Below are 21,517 nucleotides of genomic sequence, written 5' to 3' on the forward strand. Positions count from 1 at the left end.
CACTAATCTTAGTTACAGTCGGACAGAACACATCACAAGACACAATTAGGCAATAAATACAGTTTTCTGGTTAAAATGAACCCCAGCCCTTTGTAACTTCTGCTATATATTTCTATAAATTACTCTATACTTATGATAGTCAACATACATGTTGTAAATCTCTCAGCATCACACACCTTCTTCATACCTTTCATCATCATTTATTAAAATGACTGTTAAGAAGCCATGATTATAGGGTAAGGCAACTTCGGTCATACAATAATAATAACAATAACAATAACAATAATAATAATAATAATAACAACAACAACAACAACAACAACAATAATAATAATAATAATAATAATAATAATAATAATAATAATAATAATAATAATAATAATAATAATAATAATAATAACAATAATCACACAATCAGCACATACACATACTGCAAAAAGTATGAAACTAGAAAGTCTACAGTGTATGGTGTTAAGATAAAGAGATTAGGGTTGTGGTCTGGGACAACACGCACAGCTGGGCAGCATGGGTTTTAAACCACCGGTGAACATTTCCTCAACACACAAATATACAAACATACAAAATACAGGTTTCACATTTTGTTTTACATCAGCCTTTCAACACAAATTCACTCAGTTGTCGTGTCAAGAGCACACAATCATTGTGCAGTTTGGGTGTGTCTATCACCCACGCAATCATTTTCATGCCAGTGTTTTATTCCGGCAGGTGGCACTACGGTGTTGTCATAAATAATCAAATCTTTGTGTGTGTGTATGTGTGTGTGTGTGTGTGTGCCATTATTCTTTATCAGTGGAAAGCTTTTGTAATAAAGATCCAGTAATATGAGGGAAATGCAGTGCACTCTATTTCCATTATTGGCTTAGAAATAAACAGAGAAAACAAAGAACATCAGCTGATATACCTGAAGAGAAACCCATCTGTTGCAAAAAAACCTTCTAATACTACCAACGATTAATGGAGCAACTACAAAAACACGCCGATACATTTTGATAGCGATCAGCAGGACATTTTTTAGCTTTACGTAGCAGCACTAATTTATGCGAATAGCAAAACATTATAAATGGATATAGAATCGACAAATGATTAAAACAACTAATGCAGCTAAAACCAAAGACAAACATCCAGATACAGTAGCATGACGGATTTATATGAGTAATATTTTAATTAAGAAGCTACATACAGTAAAAGGGAGTCAATTACTTGACTACTAATGTCTATTACTATGAATTAATGTCAAGCTTTAAAAAAAAGTCTTCCTCCTTCATTTTTTTTGCAAACTTGCCCTTCTGGTAAATCAGGCTGGTGACCTATTCTTCAGAACTAATGGCTCAATTTACAAAGATAAGGGTGTGCATTTAGAATATGTGAGTGTGTTTGTAGTTTCATTAAGAGGTGGAGCTTGATTGGTAACCTTTCTCTGCAACTGAAAACCCGTTCCTCTCGCACCTCTTGGTAAGTTCCACCATTTGGGACATCAAATAGATTCACATCTTGTTGCAAAAGTGAAAGGACACTTGGGAATTCTGACGCATTTCCTTAAGCCAAGCTCCCTATACTTTATCTTCGATCTGTATATGCTGACTCTTTCTGATGCTGGAGTGGGAGGAGCTCTGCATGACATGTGCAGGCTCTGTGCTCTCTACTCGTTGGCTCTCCACAACACAAAAGGCACCAGAAACAGTGCCCTGAGGCTCAGAGCGGCCTGAGAAACCACGCACCAGTGTGCCTCCAATTCCTGGATCCACCAGAACTCTGGTGTTTGCGTGCTGCAGATGAAGGCCTGGAAGGGTGTTCTGGTCTGCGATGGCCATGTTGGTAGCCCCTTTTTCTACCAGCACCACGTTCTGTTCCTGAACACCCAGGATTTGACCAGAAGCTAGAAAAAGAGCAGGCTGACGCTGTTGCTCCGCTACGTACATGTGTGTAGAGGAAAGGTAGACAGGTGGCTGCTGGATGAACAGAGTTTGGCCCACAGTTGCTGCTGATGTAGCGCCTCCACTGCTAACATTCTCTGCATAATATTTAGTGGTGGTTTGGGTGGTGGAGGAGGAGCTGGATGCAGAGACAGAGGTAGCTTCATTGTGAAGAACATCAACAGCACCTTTCACATTGACGCCCACTTGTGAACTAGAGGAGACGGTTATGTCAGGCGTGGGAGAGGAGCTGACCTCGGGTTCCATGGCCGAGCCAAGGCATATCTCAGCAAGCATTTTGAACTTAGGCCCGAGGTCATTGAGGAAATCTAAATCTTTGTCTTCAATGATGTAGTTTTCATTTAAGGAGCTTGTGACTGAGCTGAGGTCTTCGTTGTCATACACCAGCAGCTGGTTCATATCGGCTTCCTGGTCCGTAATTTCGCACGATTTCTGTAACAACACACAGTGCACAACACTGTTAATTCATATTATTCACCCAGCAGTTAACAACAGTTAGACTCAGAATAAGATCAGCCCAGTCCAGCTAAAGAATTGACAGATGCATAACTAAACCAATTAGACCAAATGAAACTTTTTAGGCTTCTGTTAAATGACAGGATGCAGAAAGAATATTTCAGGAGGTTAAAATTTGGAGAAAATATTCTAGATGTAAATCACAGCCTTGCTTAATTACTTTAAAAACACGTGCATTTACAGTGTGTGTGTTTATGTAAAAGCTACTATTCCACTTAAATCATTTCACATGAAGTTGAAATGAAATATTTTTAATGCATTGCGGGGGAAACAAACTCTCACGTCTTTGCAAGTCTTTCATAAGTCTGGTACTGAATTGTGGTGAGAAGAGGTAGGGCAGAGGTGAAGATAGTTTTTCCTACTTTGAGATGACTTCTGACCCTGTGAGATTAATAAACTTATGACATGCTGACATACTTATGGTTCTGTTCTCCATGAGAAACTTACTAACCATTGAATAGTACTCTCTTAAGAAGGCCTCGGACAGAGCCATGGAATCCAGGGTGCTCGCTGTAAAAAATTTAGACTGTCCATTGTTTCCAGTTGCGTTATAATTAACATTGTAAGCATGTTTAAGACACCAGTTTATGTATTCCTCTTCAGATTCCCATCCATATTTGCTCCAGTGTTCATGTGCTCCCCATCCAGCTCCCCATCCAGCTCCCCATTCAGCTTCCTGTTTGCCGCTGCTGCCACCTTCTCCAGTCACGTGCATCTGAGGCAACAGTGCTAGTTCCTGATGATATGGAGATAGAAGACTGCATTTTAGCATGTCATCTTGGTAGGATTTCACAAACTCTTCACAAAAGTTTATATATCTATATTATTTATCTATATTCTAAACAAAGTCAGGTCTTCCTAAAGCGAGGGGTGTTATGCTCTTCTGGACTTCCACTTACTTCCCCCTTGGCATTGCTGAGATACAAAATATATTAACCATGAGGCAAGTTACATCACTCAGCATTTTTTTGCCCGACTTTCATAGTGCTGTCAAGACCAACTCTGAATTACCTATAATCCTCTATGCAAATATCTTGCCCTGAATTTGGTTACCTTTTTTGATCTAGGTCCCATGTGAGCAGTGCTAAAGTTAGCTTAGAATATCAAACGGTTGTCAAATGCAGCCTCAAACATTCTGAGCAATATCACTTATTTACCATCACAAAAAAGCAGCAGAAAGTGGCTGCACTAGTGACTGTATGCACTTCTTCCAGTGAATTCAATAGACAAAATCTCAGTTTTAAGCAGCCAATTAATGTTTTGTATTGTAATGCATTTCTTTACACACCATATTGGTTTCCTATTGTTATGTAGCTTGATTGTATTTGTTTTCCTTGTGATCCAGTTATCTTGTTTGGCTGCCTATTCATTGTTTACACCCTTACAATTTCAAATTGTATTTGACTGCTAAGTTGTTTCAGGGTCCTTGGTTCAATCCTGAGCTATGGTTAGGGTTAAGGTTTTATATATATAAAGAAAATGTATCAGAATTGTAGAAAATGGAGAAAAGCCAACAGTTGGCCAATTTCATGTATTTCAGTGGGTTCAAGATGTCACTCGATTTATTTCTATGTAATAAAAGTCATTTTTAAAGCTTGAAAATAATCTATTAATTTTAAACGGTAACAATATTAATGTTATAGATATTTGGATCCACTGCAACCCTGACCAGGATAAAAAGCTTACTTAATATTAATGACTGAAGGCAAAAGAATAATCAACCTAACCTTCAAAGAAACTCCTCTTGCTTGTTCAGGATATACATACTTCATTTTTGTTGCATATCTACTGTACAGAGCCGATCCTGAGCTCCCTGGGGCCCTAAGCAAAATTCTGCTAAGGGGCCCTCCTACCTGACCCGTGAGCCATGTAAACCATTTGCCACACATTCACTCTTGCACTGGCAGCACTGCACAGCTAATTTAGCTAGTCAGATAGAGACTAGAGACAGAATCACATCAACTTAACTTTACTGTTATTTGCTCTTCTACATCTACACAGTAAACTTTATCACGTGCTGTAAAATGAGGCAGGTGGAGGGGCCTTCCGTAATTTGCGGGGCCCTACGCAACTTGCGTAATGAGCGTATAGGGCCGATCGGCTCTGCATAGCTACAACATGTGCTATCAAACAGCTGCTCCCTTGAGAGCTTAGACTCTAATATGAATCATAACACACACTACCTTATCTTCTCCTTGGCCTTCAGTGTTATATTTGATGAGCTGCTGTTCTGCATTGAAGGGGAATGCATGGATAACAGGTCTAGTTCCACACTCACACACTAGCAAAAGCAGTGGAATCGCTGCAAAGACATTTAACATTGATCACAGCTCAAACCTGACAGAGAAAACAGTCAATCTTTGCCCTTCTCTTACTTGCTTATAACTCGCTTTCACAGTCGGGTTACTACTTCAGTAATATTTAACTGTCCAATCAATTGAAAATGCATTGGATCATAAACAAATCATCATCACTTTCCTTAATTCAGTTGAACTCATCATTATAATCATTTTTGGATGCTTTTCTTAGCTCATTCCAATTACACAAATGTTTTCAGTGCAAACGTAAAAAAAAAAAAAAAAAAAAAAAAACTCTTGTTGTCACTCTTGAAATATTGGCTTTTAAGATATATTTTGACTTTTGTTAAATAATTCAGAAAATAAAATTACTGAGATATCAATTGTTTTGCCTTTTAGGAGTTAACTTTCTTACTTAATGTTACTTCTAAATAGTACTAAATTCTACTAGCAGTTAAGTAGTTGAACAGTTAAGTAGTAGCTGAAGGCTGTTTCCAAACAGCAAAGTCATCTTTATTTGTCCAGTAGATTCAGAGCTGTGAATATGTGATGTGCAGAATCCCAGTTGATGAACACTGGACTGGGAAATTAAGAGAAGAGACCCTCATTTTTAAGATGACAAAGAAAGGACATCTCACAGTGGTAGAACATCAGAATGGTTCAAGATAAAGAATGGTTTAAAACAAAGGTGTCTGGGTTCATCTTCTTCTTTGCAGTTGATTGGACTGTGAAGAATACCCACATCACAAAGAAGGGAATCTGATGGAAATGCACTAGTAAAAGACTTTTCCTACGCCAATGATATTGTGCTTCAGTTCAGAAAATTCAACTATGCAGGGCTTGGAAAAGACAGTAGCATTGAAAGAGGCAGCTATCACTATGATTGATCTGAAGACATCAGCAAAATACAGCACCAGGATGAAACTCGTCAATGGCAATGTAGTACTTCATGTTTCTAAAATGTGTTCCACAGGAAGTGGCTGAGAAGGATCTTGGGAATCTTTTAGTCAGATAATGGATGTATACAGGACACAGGACAGGAGAGGAGGAACTGTGTACACATGGACACCAAGAGAGGTGAAGGAGAAACATAAGGAAGTGGACCACCCGAAGGAGGAGTGTTGCAAAAAGAGTGGGAAGAGTTCAGGCATATAGGTCTATTGTAAAAACCCAAGGTGGCAACTAAAAACACAAAGGTACAGTATGGATGGAATACTTAGTGGCTGTAATGCTAAAGGGCATGAAGAGGACATGTTGGTCTTGATTAGTTTGTCTATATACACGCTAACCACCTCTGATTGTTTTGTCGCAAAGATTTATCATGCATATTTGTATTTTGATGTCTAACCCTGGTTTCGTTACTTAGGCTCAGTGCATTATTTTAATCCGATATTCAAAATGAGTAGAACAGTAGAGAATATAAAAAGTGCTGAGGTGATGGTACTTACCCACGAGAAGCAGGATGCCTATCAGAAGTGTCAGAGCACCGCCTGCTCCCAGTACAGTACCCTTGCGGCTCTGTCTCGCAGATTGGCATGCTGGTTTGTTTGTATTTTCCCTGCATGTGCACACAGTTAACTGAAGCTTTTGAACCTCAGAGAACTTTCCTCCATTGTCTTTGACAACCAGATTTACTGTGTATAGTCCCGGCCACAGGTTTTCCTCCTTGCTGCGCAAAATGTGTGTTGTTGCTGTAAAAGGAATAAATTTAGTCATGAGATACAAAAAAAAGAGAAACAAGTACAAGGTTATAAATTGAGCATTTACATTTATGTAAGTGTTAAAGCATTAATGTTAAACCACAGCGAAAGAGTTATAAACCTAACCATTGTGATAATCTAAGCTCCATTTCTCTGTGTCCTTGGTAACCAGTGTGAAAATAAAAGGTTCTGCGTAGGGGGAATGATCCCCATCTTTGGCGGTGACGTACACTTCTTTGCTGCCGTAACACATAGTATCGAATGAGTTGGCCAGAATCGGAGAGTTGTCGTTGATATTCTCCACCTGAATCACAAGAGTTCCTGTCGCAGTTTTGAATGGAAAATCTAAGGAAAATTTTGAGACATTAGTATATTTGAGATTAATATATTATTTTATAAGTGATACACATATACATGACTTTTTAATGTAATTCATGTATTCATTTATTATACAATGAGACTATAACGTCGCACTCCATATTTGAAAAACACCCAAATAAAAAAAACAGAACTCCACCTCCACAAATCGGATATATTTTGAGCATTAATCCCGTTTCAACTGAGAAACAACTGATGCATAAACATGCCGAGTGTTTTTTAGTATAGATTTCAGTTTTAGTTTTGATTTAAAACTTTCATTGATAAATTGCAGAATCTGCTTCTGTTCAGTTTCGTTGACCATCAGAAAGACATGCGCTCATGTTTAATGTAAACACGCACATAAATTCTACGTATACAGTAGGTACTGTATACTGTTAGATAAAGAAAATAAGGCCGTATTTATATAGTATACAAAACAGCAATGCGTAATCTTCTCCATGTTGGAATACTGAGAGGTTTCACCATTATTTTGACTTCTCACACATGACTTGAATCAAGCATCAGGATTGATCGCTAGATTTATTGATAAAAAAACAAAAACAAAAAACAACTTATTATTCTAGACTGTTTCTGAATCTCCAATGGAAGCAAGGGAAGTAGCTGTTTTTGTCTATTATAACATTAGTAAAAGAAGGATCTAACTCTTTCTGTGGAAACATTACATGTACACAAAGAGAGAAATATGTATATAAATAAATATAAAGTGTGACCTTGTCATTCTTTAATACATTTTCAACATGTTATACAAAGTACTGAAAGACCAGCTATGTGGCTACTCTGATCCTGGTTAACTTACCATTAGTGATTGCTATAATTTTGACGTTGTATCTTCCATTTTTCAATTCCTTAAACTCGTAGTCTGGATAATTGATGAGTTTGATGTCACCTGTTTGCTCATCAATGCTTACCCAATGGCCAACATCATCGTGTTTCAAATACCTACAACAATAAAACAATGCTATCAATTTTTAGACCTAATATTTTCAGCCATAACATTAAACAAAGATTCAGTATGTTTTTGAACAATGTGTTTAAATTCAGTGAGGGCAATAAATAAATAGGAATAACACCTATAAACTACAGCATTTCCAATAACAGTCACACTCAAATGTTGTACTACAGTTTCTGAGATCTGGGAGGGTGGTACCATGCTCCCTCAGATCTAAGTTTTCTACCACACCCCCTCAGATCTTCTAAGTGGTGTACCACACTGTCTCAGATCTTCTATGTTTTCTACCACACTCTCTCAGATCTTCCAAGTGTTGTACCCTACTCTTTCAGATCTTCCAAGTGTTGTACCATGCTCTCTCAGATCTTCTATGTTGTCTACCACACTCTCTCAGATTCAGATCTGCTAGCACTACTCATTTGGTCCCATCATCTCTCAGGGTAAGAGTTAAGTATGCATCAAGACTCTTTATTGTTCTGCCACTGAAGTGGTGGAAGGAACTTCCCCTAGACATCCCATCCATAGTGTCAGCCCTGACACACCGTCAAGTTCCCTCGAAAGGCAACTGGGTTACATAACCTACGTAACCCGGTGTAGGCTTATGTGCTTCAAGAATAAGAGAATAACCTTGCCAAAGTTCATTCATTCATCTTCTACCGCTTATCCGAACGACCTCGGGTCACGGGGAGCCTGTGCCTATCTCAGGCGTCATTGGGCATCAAGGCAGGATACACCCTGGACAGAGTGCCAACCCATCGCAGGGCACACACACACTCTCATTCACTCACGCAATCACACACTAGGGACAATTTTCCAGAGATGCCAATCAACCTACCATGCATGTCTTTGGACCAGGGGAGGAAACCAGAGTACCCGGAGGAAACCCCGAGGCACGGGACGGGGAGAACATGCAAACTCCACACACACAAGGCGGAGGTGGGAATCGAACCCCGACCCTGCAGGTGTGAGGCGAACGTGCTAACCACTAAGCCACCGTGCCCCCCACCTGCCAAAGTTATTTTAATAATTTATTTTATATGTAAACCACTATAATATGCAAAATTTACTAATTCTCTTCTCTCACCTATTAAAATATGAATGAATTCTATTCTTCTCATTTGCCACTTTAGTATAAGTAAGCTAAGGCCATTACAGTATGTACCGTTTCCTAATGAAATTTAAATCCCAATTTCTGACCAAACCCAGAGCTCTTAACAGGTTTACCATTGAACCACTACAGTTCATAAATAAATTGATTATGTTCCTGCAACTAATGCTATATGTTCATTGGTCAAATCCACCACTGGCTTCATTTCTGTGAGAGGGAAAGTAAAAGTTTTTCTATATTTTTTATTTCTCACCTGACGTTAGTGGCGGGCAACGACGTATCAGTGTCTGTGGCTTTGAAGGTGGTGATGACCTTCGTCAGATCAGTGAGTTTTGTGTCTTCACTGACACTGACGACTTTGATATGAGGGTTGAAATGATGGCCTTCACGTACGTTCAGGACTTTTATTTTTATGGGGTATTCTACAATCTTGTCATTCACCACTGACTTATGATAAGGTGCCTTGTTGTTGACCACCACTTTCAGACTGATCTCAGTAAACTCCTCATAGTTCAGGTCCTTTAAGAGATAAAACAATATTAAAGAATTCAGATAATAAAAGAAAAGAAGTGTTTATGTAGAAACAGTAGAACATAATTAAATGCTATTGGTGTTGGCTAAGAATATGAGTAATTTTTGTGTTACAATTTGTACCCAGTTTAAAGCATGATCATTATAAAATAAAAGCGATGCATTACTTATATACGATGTATTATTCTGGACTTAACCTCTGTGCATCATATTTCCACACATTTTTGGAGTTTAGGTTTTGGTTGTAAACCAAAAATCATAATGCAATAGTTTATTTTTAAAGTTTAGGTGCAGGTTTTTAATTCTTGATGAATCGCAGCATGTTCTTTTAGCCCCAGTCATATAAAAGGGGATTGGAATAATCTTTTAGACATCCAAAATCCTCCCTTAAAAACATTGCAAGTGTTAGCTTTGGACATTTTGCTACTTTCTATACAACTTTTCATTAGCATGCGAAAGTGCTAATCAACTAAAAAATGGGAGGTTTTGGCTAATTTATGTGAAATGACAACACAAAAAGCACAAGATCCACAGTGGAGCTCATGAAGAATATACAAGAGGTCTGTAATTTCTTTAAATGTACAATCTTAACCCAGACATCTTAAGCCACCATTATTGAGTTATTTATGCAAACATTTAGTCTTTAACATACACAATAAAGACCTCAACTATTTTAAGAGACAGATTCATTCAAGACTGTTGGGTTAAATAAAGGCTTCCAGGACGATCATATTGTTCATTAGTTGTGACGTTGAAAATGAGCTTTCTTACTTTAATGACCATCAGGATGCCCTCATTAGTTTTGGGGTCTGTGGTGATGTTGAAGTAACTGGCCTCATTTCCTGAAATGATGGTGTACACGGCTTCCCAGTTCTCAGTGTACTCCTGGTCCTTGTCTATGGTTTTAATCCGGATCACTTCCTTATTCTTGAGATTCTCCTCCACGTTACCTTCGTACTGAACACACCACACACATATAAGAAGAACAAGAAGAAGCGTTCAGCCATTTGTCAGATTTTTATACTCTGGTTTGGTTGTTTGTTTGTTGCTGATTGTAGACCATTCATTCATTCATTCATTTTCTACCGCTTATCCGAACTACCTCGGGTCACGGGGAGCCTGTGCCTATCTCAGGCGTCATCGGGCATCAAGGCAGGATACACCCTGGACGGAGTGCCAACCCATCGCAGGGCACACACACACTCTCATTCACTCACGCAATCACACACTACGGGCAATTTTCCAGAGATGCCAATCAACCTACCATGCATGTCTTTGGACTGAGGGAGGAAACCGGAGTACCCGGAGGAAACCCCCGAGGCACGGGGAGAACATGCAAACTCCACACACACAAGGTGGAGGCGGGAATCGAACCCCGACCCTGGAGGTGAGAGGCGAACGTGCTAACCACTAAGCCACCGTGCCCCCCTTGATTGTAGACCAGTCCCATATAAAAAAAAAAAAATGTAAAAATAAATTTTATATTCTGAATTTAAACTTTATTGTTCAAGCATCACAACGCATCAAATTTTCACTTAAATAGTCTGCACCAATAAAAGGTAAACTTCACCATCCTTCACCATCCTTCAGCCATCTCAATAAAATAGAAGCTTTTATTTTGTCCCATATACATTCTTTCATTCATTCATTCATTTTCTACCGCTTACTCAGGTGTCATCGGGCATCAAGGCAGGATACTCCCTGGACAGAGTGCCAACCCATCGCAGGGCACACACACTCTCATTCACTCACACACACACACCCATATACATTGAACAGTGAAATTATTTCTTGACATATCCCAGCTTTTTGGAGGTTGTGGCAAGAGCACTGGGTCAGCCATGATACAGCACCACTGGAGCCTCGCTCAAGGGCCCAACAGTGGCAGCTTGGCAGTACTGGGGATTGAACTCTTCCAACATCCCAAAACCTTAACATCTTGAGTCACCACTGCCCATAATAAATAATTAAATAATAAATAATTTGAACTTATTGAGCGTTTGCGTATTCAGGTGTTCAATTTTTGCTTTTCACAATGAGACTTACCTACATGTAACTTCATTTATTTGAGACTTTAGGAATTTCTAATAACAAATTAATCCATAGAAAAACACTCACATATTTGTTCTCCAATGTAGGGATATTGTCATTGACATCAAGTATGCTGATGGTCACAGTTCCTGTTCCTGTACTTGGTGTGTTGTTGGGATCATTGTCTTCCCCGTCCATATCTGTAGCTGTGATTATCAATTTGTACGTTTCTTGTTTCTTAATTAGAAAAGAGAAGATGAAAATAACATGATCACATAAATCCTAACAACTTAACGATGATTGTTTTGAATTCTTTCTTGTATTAAAGAAGTACTCAGTAAAATATCAATAGATCAGTAGAATGGCTCATACAGCCGTGAGGAAGTGAGTGAGTGTGTGTGTAAGCGAGTGAGTGTGAGTGTGTGTGAATGAGTGTGTGTGCGACTGAGTGAGTGAGTGTGAGTGAGTGAGTGTGTGTTAGTGTGTGAGTGAGTGAGTGTGAGTGAGTGAGTGAGTGTGTGAGTGAGTGAGTGAGCGAGTTAGTGTGTGAGTGAGTGAGTGAGCGAGTTAGTGTGTAAGTGAGTGAGTGAGTGAGTGAGTGAGTGTGAGTGAGTGAGTGTAACTAAATGAGTGGGTGTGTGTGAGTGAGTGACTGTGAGTGAGTGTGTGTGTGAGTGAGTGAGTGAGTGTGTCTGACTGAGTAAGTGAGTGAGTGTGTGTGAGTGAGTGTGTATGATTGAGTGAGTGAGTGAGAGAGTGAGTGAGTGAGTGTGTGAGTGAGTGAGTGAGCGAGTTAGTGTGTAAGTGAGTGAGTGAGTGAGTGAGTGTGAGTGAGTGTGTGTGTGAGTGAGTGAGTGTGTGTGAGTGAGTGAGTGTGTCTGACTGAGTAAGTGAGTGAGTGTGTGTGAGTGACTGTGTATGATTGAGTGAGTGAGTGAGAGAGTGAGTGAGTGCACGTGTGTGTGCATTTGTGTGTGCGTGTGTTTTGTTTAGGTGGTTGGTTGGTGTGTGCTTTGTTTGTTTTTCTTGTGCGTGTGTGTGTGTGTGTGTTTGTTTCAACACCTCACCCAGAGCATTTGTTTTTGCCTTGTATTCATGGTTGGGACTTTTTTTGGTTTGTACTTTATAAATAACTTGTCCACTCATGTATCCTCCTTAGACTCTCATGACATAAATAGATACACACATTTTTAAGGGATACAAAAACTCTTTGTAGGAAAGCATAAATTACTCCAGATGAATGAGACAAAAATGTCTAAAGCTTTTCTAATGGTTGTGTGACAATATGAATAATGAACACTGGATATTTTCAGTTTTAGATGAAAACATGATCGTCACAAAATCTCAGAAATGTCATTATATAAAAAAATCCCAGAAGATGGTAATCATTTGAGGTCACTAATTGTCTAAACCTACAATTAATCACCACCAAAAAAGCCTATATGGAAGATGCACCAAAAGCTACAAACTAAAACTAAGTACAAACATATGTACCTGGAGATCACTGCTGGAACAGGGTTCTATGGTCAGACTATAAAAATGTTTGTATAGAAAAGAACTGGTGAAGCCACGGAGCTAAGAAATTGTGTAATGAAAATCTAGCTGCTTCTGTCAAGAACGGGCTCTGAATTTTGAATGTTTGAAACCTGAATGAAATTTAGATTCTAAAGTGATCCAACTGAATATTGTCTCGTTTTACGTCTGCACTTTACACGTTTGTCTCACTTTGACTGACGCTGATGAAAAACTTACAGAAGTGACTGTGATGCTTGTCCTTTTGTGACTGATGCTCTCACCTCTCGGTCCAGAGTGTTCATCCTGACTTTGATTTCACCAGACGTACGGCTGATCTCGAACATCGTCTCTTCTTCCGGATCCTGATGTATAATTTTGTAGGCAATTTTTGAATATGGAGAGCCATCCTGGTCCTTATCCGTAGCCGTAGCTGTAAATACCATGGTGCCTAGGAGAAATTATTAACAATTAAGTTCACACAGATGAAATTTATTCAGTGGACAATATTCTGGAGCATATTCCCCTTTCCACAAAGAAGATAAAATTGTGTATAATTGAGCTGGAAGAAATGATATATATATATAAATAATAAAATATATATAAATGAAAGTAAATTATTTTCCTGACATATCACAGATCATCCTTACTCCTTATGATTCTTATGTGTAGACGAGTGGACATTAAAATATGAAAGTGACGTGACATACGTCTAAGAACGGTGACCCATACTCAGAAAGTTCTCTTTTAACCCATCCAAATTGCACACCGTGAACACACACCCGGAGCAGTGGGCAGCCATTTATGCTGCGGTGCCCGGGGAGCAGTTGGGGGGGTTCGGTGCCTTGCTCAAGGGCACCTCAGTCGTGGCCAGCCCGAGACTCGAACCCACAGCCTTAGGGTTAGGAGTCAGACTCTCTAACCATTAGGCCACTACTTAATTAGGCCACGACTATACCAAAGCTCTGTCAGTTTCTCTATATATTGCTAACAATAATATATAATAACTAGAACGTACATTTCCTGAAGAACATGTGAATGGTGCTTGCATGTGGCAAGTTCCCCTCATTGTGCTGAGTGTTTTGATATGTCACATGTCCATGTTGTAAAAAGTTTTTTGATTTTGCATATTTTGGGGGCGGGGCTGCGGCACAACCGGAAGGCCAGTCGGTACACCAATTTAAAACTTTGTTCAGAGTATCACCCTAAAGGAGCTGGCCGAGTTTAGTGTAGATCGTTCGAAAGCTTGCCGAGTTATAAACCTCCAAAGTTTATAATGGGAGTCTATGGGGAAAAAAGCCACTCTGGGACAAGGTACCGGAAGTATTCATGGGACAGCCAGAGAGCCACACCTCTCCTCAATGAGCCGGTCGATTTGACACATCATTCATGGCTCTAGGACAAAAGCTGCGGGACAAGTTACGTGCCGAAGTTTTGTCCGGCACAATAGTAATAATGTTGCTTTGCAAGCACCATTAATAATAATGATAGGAAAGAGGGGGCGTGGTCTAGTGCCGGTTTTGTGAATAGGCGGATCAGAGAAAAGTGAGTGGTAAGGATCACACACCTGTGATAAGTGAGGATCACACACCTGTGATAAGTGAGGATCACACACCTGTGATAAGTGAGGATCACACACCTGTGATAAGTGAGGATCACACACCTGTGATAAGTGAGGATCACACACCTGTGATAAGTGAGGATCACACACCTGTGATAAGTGAGGATCACACACCTGTGATAAGTAAGGATCACACACCTGTGATAAGTGAGGATCACACACCTGTGATAAGTGAGGATCACACACCTGTGATAAGTGAGGATCACACACCTGTGATAAGTAAGGATCACACACCTGTGATAAGTGAGGATCACACACCTGTGATAAGTGAGGATCGCACCTGTGATAAGTGAGGATCGCACCTGTGATAAGTGAGGATCACACACCTGTGATAAGTAAGGATCACACACCTGTGATAAGTGAGGATCACACACCTGTGATAAGTGAGGATCGCACCTGTGATAAGTGAGGATCGCACCTGTGATAAGTGAGGATCACACACCTGTGATAAGTAAGGATCACACACCTGTGATAAGTGAGGATCACACACCTGTGATAAGTGAGGATCACACACCTGTGTTGCACTAAACACTGTGATAAATAGGAAATTAAAATCAACGTACCTTTGTCACTGAGCTCCTTCACAGATTCCTTCATATCAAGATTAAACTCAGGGGCATTGTCATTCTGGTCAAGAACTATGATTTTTAAATCTAGGTCCTTTTCAGCAAGTGTTCCATTTGGTAGCACAGCTCTCCCTTTAAGCTAAAAGAAAACACACACACACACAAATTATTGCTTGTATAGAGCGTTCTATAATGAATATGATCAGTATCTGTCTCTGCTTTAAACAACGTGTTTGACTCTAATATTGTATAAAGTAAGACAGTCACACCTCATGCAGGTGACTTCTAAAGAATAACTCTGGAATTCATGCAAATTAGTGAAGAGGAGGAAGTAAATGATGTGAGCGCTATCAGTTCTGTAGTAGTTTGATTCCATATGAAATTACTTAACATCAAACTTAATTTCAGAGGATTTGAGCAAATATTATACGACACAGAGTTTAAATTCAACCACAACTGCAAACATATAAAATTATAGTTATTTATTTTGGTATTATTTTATATTATTCATTTTGTAGGTATTTTGTACAGTATGAGAAAGATTGAGAACCTGGAGGGAACATAGACACATGGAAAATGTGAAATTCTGTAAAAATGTGAAAAAATGACAAAACAAACAACCAAACAAACAAACTAAACGCATTACTTTATTTAGTACGTCACAACCATCATCACAAAACATGTTTAGCAGAAGATAAACTCACTTCATATTCAGCTTCTTCCTCTCTGTCCAAGATGCCATGGATCTTGACGTTGCCATTGTTTTCGTTTACGCTGAATAATCTCTTGTCTGCTGCAGGGCCTATTAGTGAATATTTAACATTCGTCCTGGTTTCTTCATCTGATCGGATCTGAAATCGAACACATACAGTTTTGTATACACGAGTGTGGTATCATTTAACTGTTACCTGTTGCAGATCAATGGCAGTCAAAGCATTATGATGACTTGTTATGCTAGCTCGTTACTGGACTTACTGCAAAGTGCTGTTAAATTCTTCATTCTGATTGGTCAGAGGGTATTTATTAATTTTTCACAGCATGAGAAATGACAGATTTGGATAAACACGCTCATTCGAACAGGTGATAGTTTTAACAGCAACAACACAATAAAAAATGAATAGCATTGAATTCAGACTCTTCGCCATCGAGTTCTTTCATTTCATGGAAATAACAAGTTATCTCGGTCGAATCTTTACAGTATCTACAGATCTCTGTAAACACATTAAATATTTACGTTCATGACATCACAACAAGACTGAACAAGTTCTTTCAACTGATCACAAACCACAAACACCTCATATCAACTGTAATGCATGGGGGTGAAGATGATGTGAAGATAACGATGAACTCAACCTTATACCAGAATATTCTTAGGCCATCTTTTAAGGCCATCTTATTCTTAGGCCAATTTAAGGCCATCTTTCCAAGATTTTAAACTGGGCTGAAATGTGGTCATGCAACAAGACCAAATGATCCAGAGCACACTGGTAAATAGACATCTGTTTGGCTTAAGAAGGAAAAAAAAAAAGTCAAGGCGTTGGAATGACCAAGTCAAGGTTCAGACCTCGACTGCGTTAATATCCACAGGGAACTTAAGAGAGTGGAGCTTTCTCCAAAACGATGTGACGGAGACAAATGCAAACAAATACTCCTACTGAAAATTTTTTCAACCTGAGGTTATTTGTTTGTTCATAGAAGTTGGGGACCAGCCAATTGTTATTTAGGCCCTGAAAAACATTCTTTTTTCCCATGACTATATAACAGCACACCCTGTCATTTTTCTATTCCTTACAGTACATGGTGGCTACAGCACTTACAACCTCAACGCTCTGACCATTTCATATATTTAGCCACATGTGACAAATTCTGTTTGATCTGGATCTCAAGCAGCCCCAATAATTCATTATAAAATAAATCTTATTCATTCCATAACCACCAAATGCAGTATTTTTGTAAAGATTTTGCTTCAAAATGCATAACACCAGCGGTATTAGCATTAATGTCTGTTTTCTGTACTAATGCTGCCCTTTCAAAGCAGAGCAATGTCATTCAATTTCAACAGTAGCCGACAATTTAAAGTCTGCGTCCTAAACAGCATCATATTAAATAGTAATAGTCCTTTATGGTACCAGCTAAACTACAACTGTGTTTGATCTGCTAAGAGATTCACTATTTACTGTGGTTCTATGAAGTACAGTGTTCATTACCAAAACAGCACTGCAGTGCTTTTGTCAGAAATAGACAGCTCATTTCTGACTCATTCTGACAGTAAAGAGACAGAATTGTGCTTCATGGACTCCATTTATTCACAAACATTTCCTGCCTGAAATTATTATTTTTCCCCAAGGAACTTATGGTCAAAAGAGGCAAGACATCTCATTTTACTGAAAAACATCTTAGTCATCTATTATAAGCAACTTTGACAGAACCCAGGTTGACTTTAGTCCAAGAAAACATTTTAAAAAGAAAACAAACTTTCAAAACAATACAGTTACTATATATATATATATATATATATATATATATATATATATATATATATATATATATATATATCCCAATTTGAATCTTAGTTCTTTGGCAATATGTATAAAAAGTTGTTCTTTATAACCCATTGTCCTCATGTTATTCGACAAAAACACTGTACAGAAAGTTTCGGTTTTAGAAGACGCAAGTTACACAATCTGTTCTGTCAAACAAATGTTTGTCAAACAAACGGATGTTCAAACACCGTGACTAACCTTTAATAAAGCCACTATCGAGTGTAAGCATTTTTTTTCTACTTTTCGTGCGAAAGAACACTTAAGTTAAATCTTTACCATAGACGACTAATGGAAAAACTTCCTTGAAACTGACTTCTCTGGAAGACTAGTTTCTTGAGAAATTCCAATAGTTAGGTATGTTGATCGTGAATAACGATACCCATGATGTAATCTGTTTCATTCAGGCTAAGTATATAGTGTTGAAGGTTTGATTCATAAGAAGTTCAGACTAAGGGAAACAAAACAAAACAATTTCTGTGTTGGTCTTATACCACGGAAGATCTTATCTTTGGCTTGGTCTAATGTTAAAGTCAGTGATGCATTCACATGGCACTGCTATCAGAAATGCCTTAGCTGTTTTTTGTCAAATCCTTAACTTGTAAAACAACAATCCTTAGTTAATACTTAGGGCTTAGTGCACTTTTATTTTGAAAGTATTGTAAACATTTTTTTTTTTTTAGAACTGCAGTTAAAGAGAAAAATTACTTTAACTGACATCCTCATCCTCATGTTGTACACATGTACTTGAAAAGAATTTAATTTGCTTCTTGAAATTTAGCCATCCAATGTTTTATGAATAAAATGGTCCGATTTATACTTCTCATTACACTGGTACCATTTAACAATTACTTTAGCAAAAACTGAAGGCAGATTTTCCTATATACAATATTTCATATATACAATACAGTATAGTCATAACAAACAGAGACTTTCACTATAATGTCAAGTTATTCATTGATGCCATTTAAAGTAAATGCCAACAAAGTATCATGGCCAGTGTCATGATATCTATTTAGAACTATTTTGTAAATAAAATCATAGAAATTTTGGCATTTTAATCCTAAACTTTGGTATAATTGTCAACATCGAAATGATGGTATTGTGACGAACCTGAATTCAACCTCCATGATGTCCTTTGTCTATTATTTACAGGAAGTCAACTAAATGTAAATAAACCGTAAATAAACGAGTAGACTACTACAGTATATGACCAGTTCTAGACTTTTGTACCTGTGCTCAGTGCGAAGACTAACAAAACAAAGAAATAACCAGGGGTCTCATTTATCGCGCAAAGGTTGTGATCTATAAAAAACAAACTTGACGGGAAAATGTGCGCACCTTTAAGCAAACTTTGAGACCTGCGTACGCACATTCTGGAGACAAAGGGAATTGGCGACACAGATGGTGAGGTCGTGAACTGAAGTTAGATTGTAGAAAATACATGTGAGAAGAACGATTATAAGAATTAATGACATTTAATTTTCACCCCATTTCATACGTTATATCCACATTATCATGAGAATTAAATCCAACAGTGTTATTTGTGCCGATTGTTTTAGGCTATATAGATGTATATATACATCTAGTAAAATCCAAACGTAATTCAAATTGTATTAAAAATTAAATAATAATAATAACAATAATCATCAGCGCTACTCCGTCCAGGGTGAATCCTGCCTTCATGCCCAATGACGCCTGAGGATAAGGATGACGCCTCCCCGTGACCCGAGTAGTTCGGATAAGCGGTAGAAGATGAATGAATGAATGAATGAATAATCAGCGCTGCCTTACAGTCACATTGTCCACAACGGGAGCGCAGGAGGAGACGGCGTGACTACATGTGATACAGAATAGCATGAAATACCCTTTTATTAGAGAACTGCAGAACACAGTGTAAAAACGAAATATTTTCCTTAATGCACATACTGTATATCATAAAATGTCAAAGTCTGCAAATACAGTCATGAAGCACAATCGCTACTCATCATCGGTCCTAACTATTACGGTGTTCATTACAAAACCGTCATGAAGAAGTATGTGTTCACTATAACATTTTCGTCTTAAATTTTCGCCCACAAATTAATTCTGTGATTTTATCAAGGTGTTAACGATCAGTCTAATTGCTAGAAACATATACGTAAATCCTCCGGTGACCCGGGTATGTAATGCTTCCTGATGGCACTGTTGGAGGATTACGCCAATGGCAGAATAAGGAGAGAACGAGTTTTCAGGGACCATGATGATTTCCTGGCTAATAAGCCGATTTAGATTCCCTAGAGCTGTGCTCTTAGATCTATGTGTTGAATTGGGTCCAGTATTAGAGAGGGCAACACGCCGGAACCATGCCATCCCAGTCCAAATACAAGTCCTCACCACTCTGGGGTTCTTGGCAACCGGCCGTTTCCAGCGCGAATTGGCAGACAGGTAAATTATTTATATAAAAAAAAAACTATAAGTAATCCTCAACTTTGTGTCTAAGACCTTTTTGTATATGAAATAATTCTATTGGAATGTTTGTTTTTTATAGATCACAACCTTTGCGCGAAAACTGGCGTACGCACGTTTCCAGCCCCGTTTTGTGCGTACGCACGCTTTATAAATGAGACCCCTGATGATTATTGTGTACGTAAAAAGAAGGCCAAATTCTTGATAAAAGCTTTAAATGTTTGAAAAAAAAAACATAAAAAAAATCCAAACTCTAAAGTCTATTTGAAAAAAAGAGATACAGAATTTATAATAATTTCTTTTTTTTTTTTTAAATATAATTTCTTTTTTTAAGTCACAAAGATTACTTAAAATTTTGTGTAAGTACCAATGTAACAATGTGTAAGTACTCAAATTTTCCCTTTAATACATCATTTTACATTCGATAACCTTCCATGACATTCAATGACCTTAATGAGAGCATGTTATAATTATTCATACTGGTAAGGTCTTATAAAATTCTTATAAACACTCACTTTGGCAATATATTCTTCTTTGGTATAATCCACGTTCTCAAACAGCGTTTTTGGAGGGATGATCCAATCTCTTTTCTGTCTGCGAAGAGTTTGCGGCTCTGTTTTACCAGCTTCAACCCAGGTTACCTGTTCATGCACAAATACATCACACGATATATCACACTTTCATAATCATATCCGAATACCAATTTGGGGTCATAATTCTCTAGAAACACAGACAGAAGTTTTGGAATTTAAATTAAAGATAAAATGGCATGACTATCAACTGACTAAGAACTAAATTATTGAATTATTACTCTTTTCTCATCAGTAACCAAGTAAAGCATACTAAACTCTCAACCATCCATAACCAATGAAACAAACGCCTTTAGAACTATTTTTTATAAAGCATGAAATGATAAAAGTAACCAAACTAACAAACAAATACCAAAACCAAAATAATGCATAAATACATTAACATATAAACACAAATAACATGAAATACTTACAGTAGTAGAGAACATAGTTATGAATATGCAGAAAGTTAGAAACATTGTCATCAAAACAATAGTCCACAAAAGTAGCCCAAGATGTGAATGTAAGTATTGGTGTGTTAGTTGTGAGTGCTGCAGCTAGAGCTCTGTCCTTTGCATCCGGAGCGTACTGTAGGTGGTGCCTGAGTGCAGCTTCATCACATCATTGGACACTACAGAGAAGGAGTCACCCTGTAAGAGAGAGAGATATATATATACTTTATAAATATACTTTCTACATCCTGCAAGTTTCTCAATCGTGCTGCTACGATACAATACATACAATGTCTTTTCTTTTATGGAAAACTCATGTAAAAATTTGAAAAAGTTTAGGG

At 38.1% G+C, this 21,517-nt stretch overlaps 1 protein-coding gene across 1 annotated transcript; it reads right to left on the reverse strand.

Annotated features, from left to right (window-relative positions):
• Positions 1–413: 413 nt before the first annotated feature.
• Positions 414–21,270, reverse strand: LOC132848951 (desmoglein-2-like protein). Its single transcript, XM_060875061.1, has 14 exons — positions 21,159–21,270; positions 20,671–20,796; positions 15,872–16,018; positions 15,165–15,306; positions 13,265–13,431; positions 11,556–11,705; positions 10,209–10,394; positions 9,160–9,425; positions 7,646–7,788; positions 6,595–6,813; positions 6,217–6,459; positions 4,655–4,773; positions 2,923–3,207; positions 414–2,387 (listed from the first exon to the last, which is right to left on the reverse strand). Exons 1-14 carry the CDS (start codon positions 21,207–21,209, stop codon positions 1,572–1,574), a joined length of 3,060 nt encoding a protein of 1,019 aa, XP_060731044.1. The 5' UTR covers positions 21,210–21,270; the 3' UTR covers positions 414–1,571.
• Between the last annotated feature and the right edge of the window lie 247 nt (positions 21,271–21,517).

Source organism: Tachysurus vachellii, chromosome 7 (assembly GCF_030014155.1).
Source record: "Tachysurus vachellii isolate PV-2020 chromosome 7, HZAU_Pvac_v1, whole genome shotgun sequence".
Taxonomy (NCBI): Eukaryota; Metazoa; Chordata; class Actinopteri; order Siluriformes; family Bagridae; genus Tachysurus; species Tachysurus vachellii.

Bases quoted from the DNA above. Each gene is read 5' to 3' on its own strand.
- LOC132848951 (XM_060875061.1), bottom strand. From the start codon at position 21,209: ATGACAATGTTTCTAACTTTCTGCATATTCATAACTATGTTCTCTACT. The intron at 20,797-21,158 runs GTAAGTATTTCA...GTGCATGAACAG, and splicing joins TAACTATGTTCTCTACTACT to GTAACCTGGGTTGAAGCTGG. The intron at 13,432-15,164 runs GTACGTTGATTT...AATTTCTCCTAG, and splicing joins GAAGGAGCTCAGTGACAAAG to GCACCATGGTATTTACAGCT.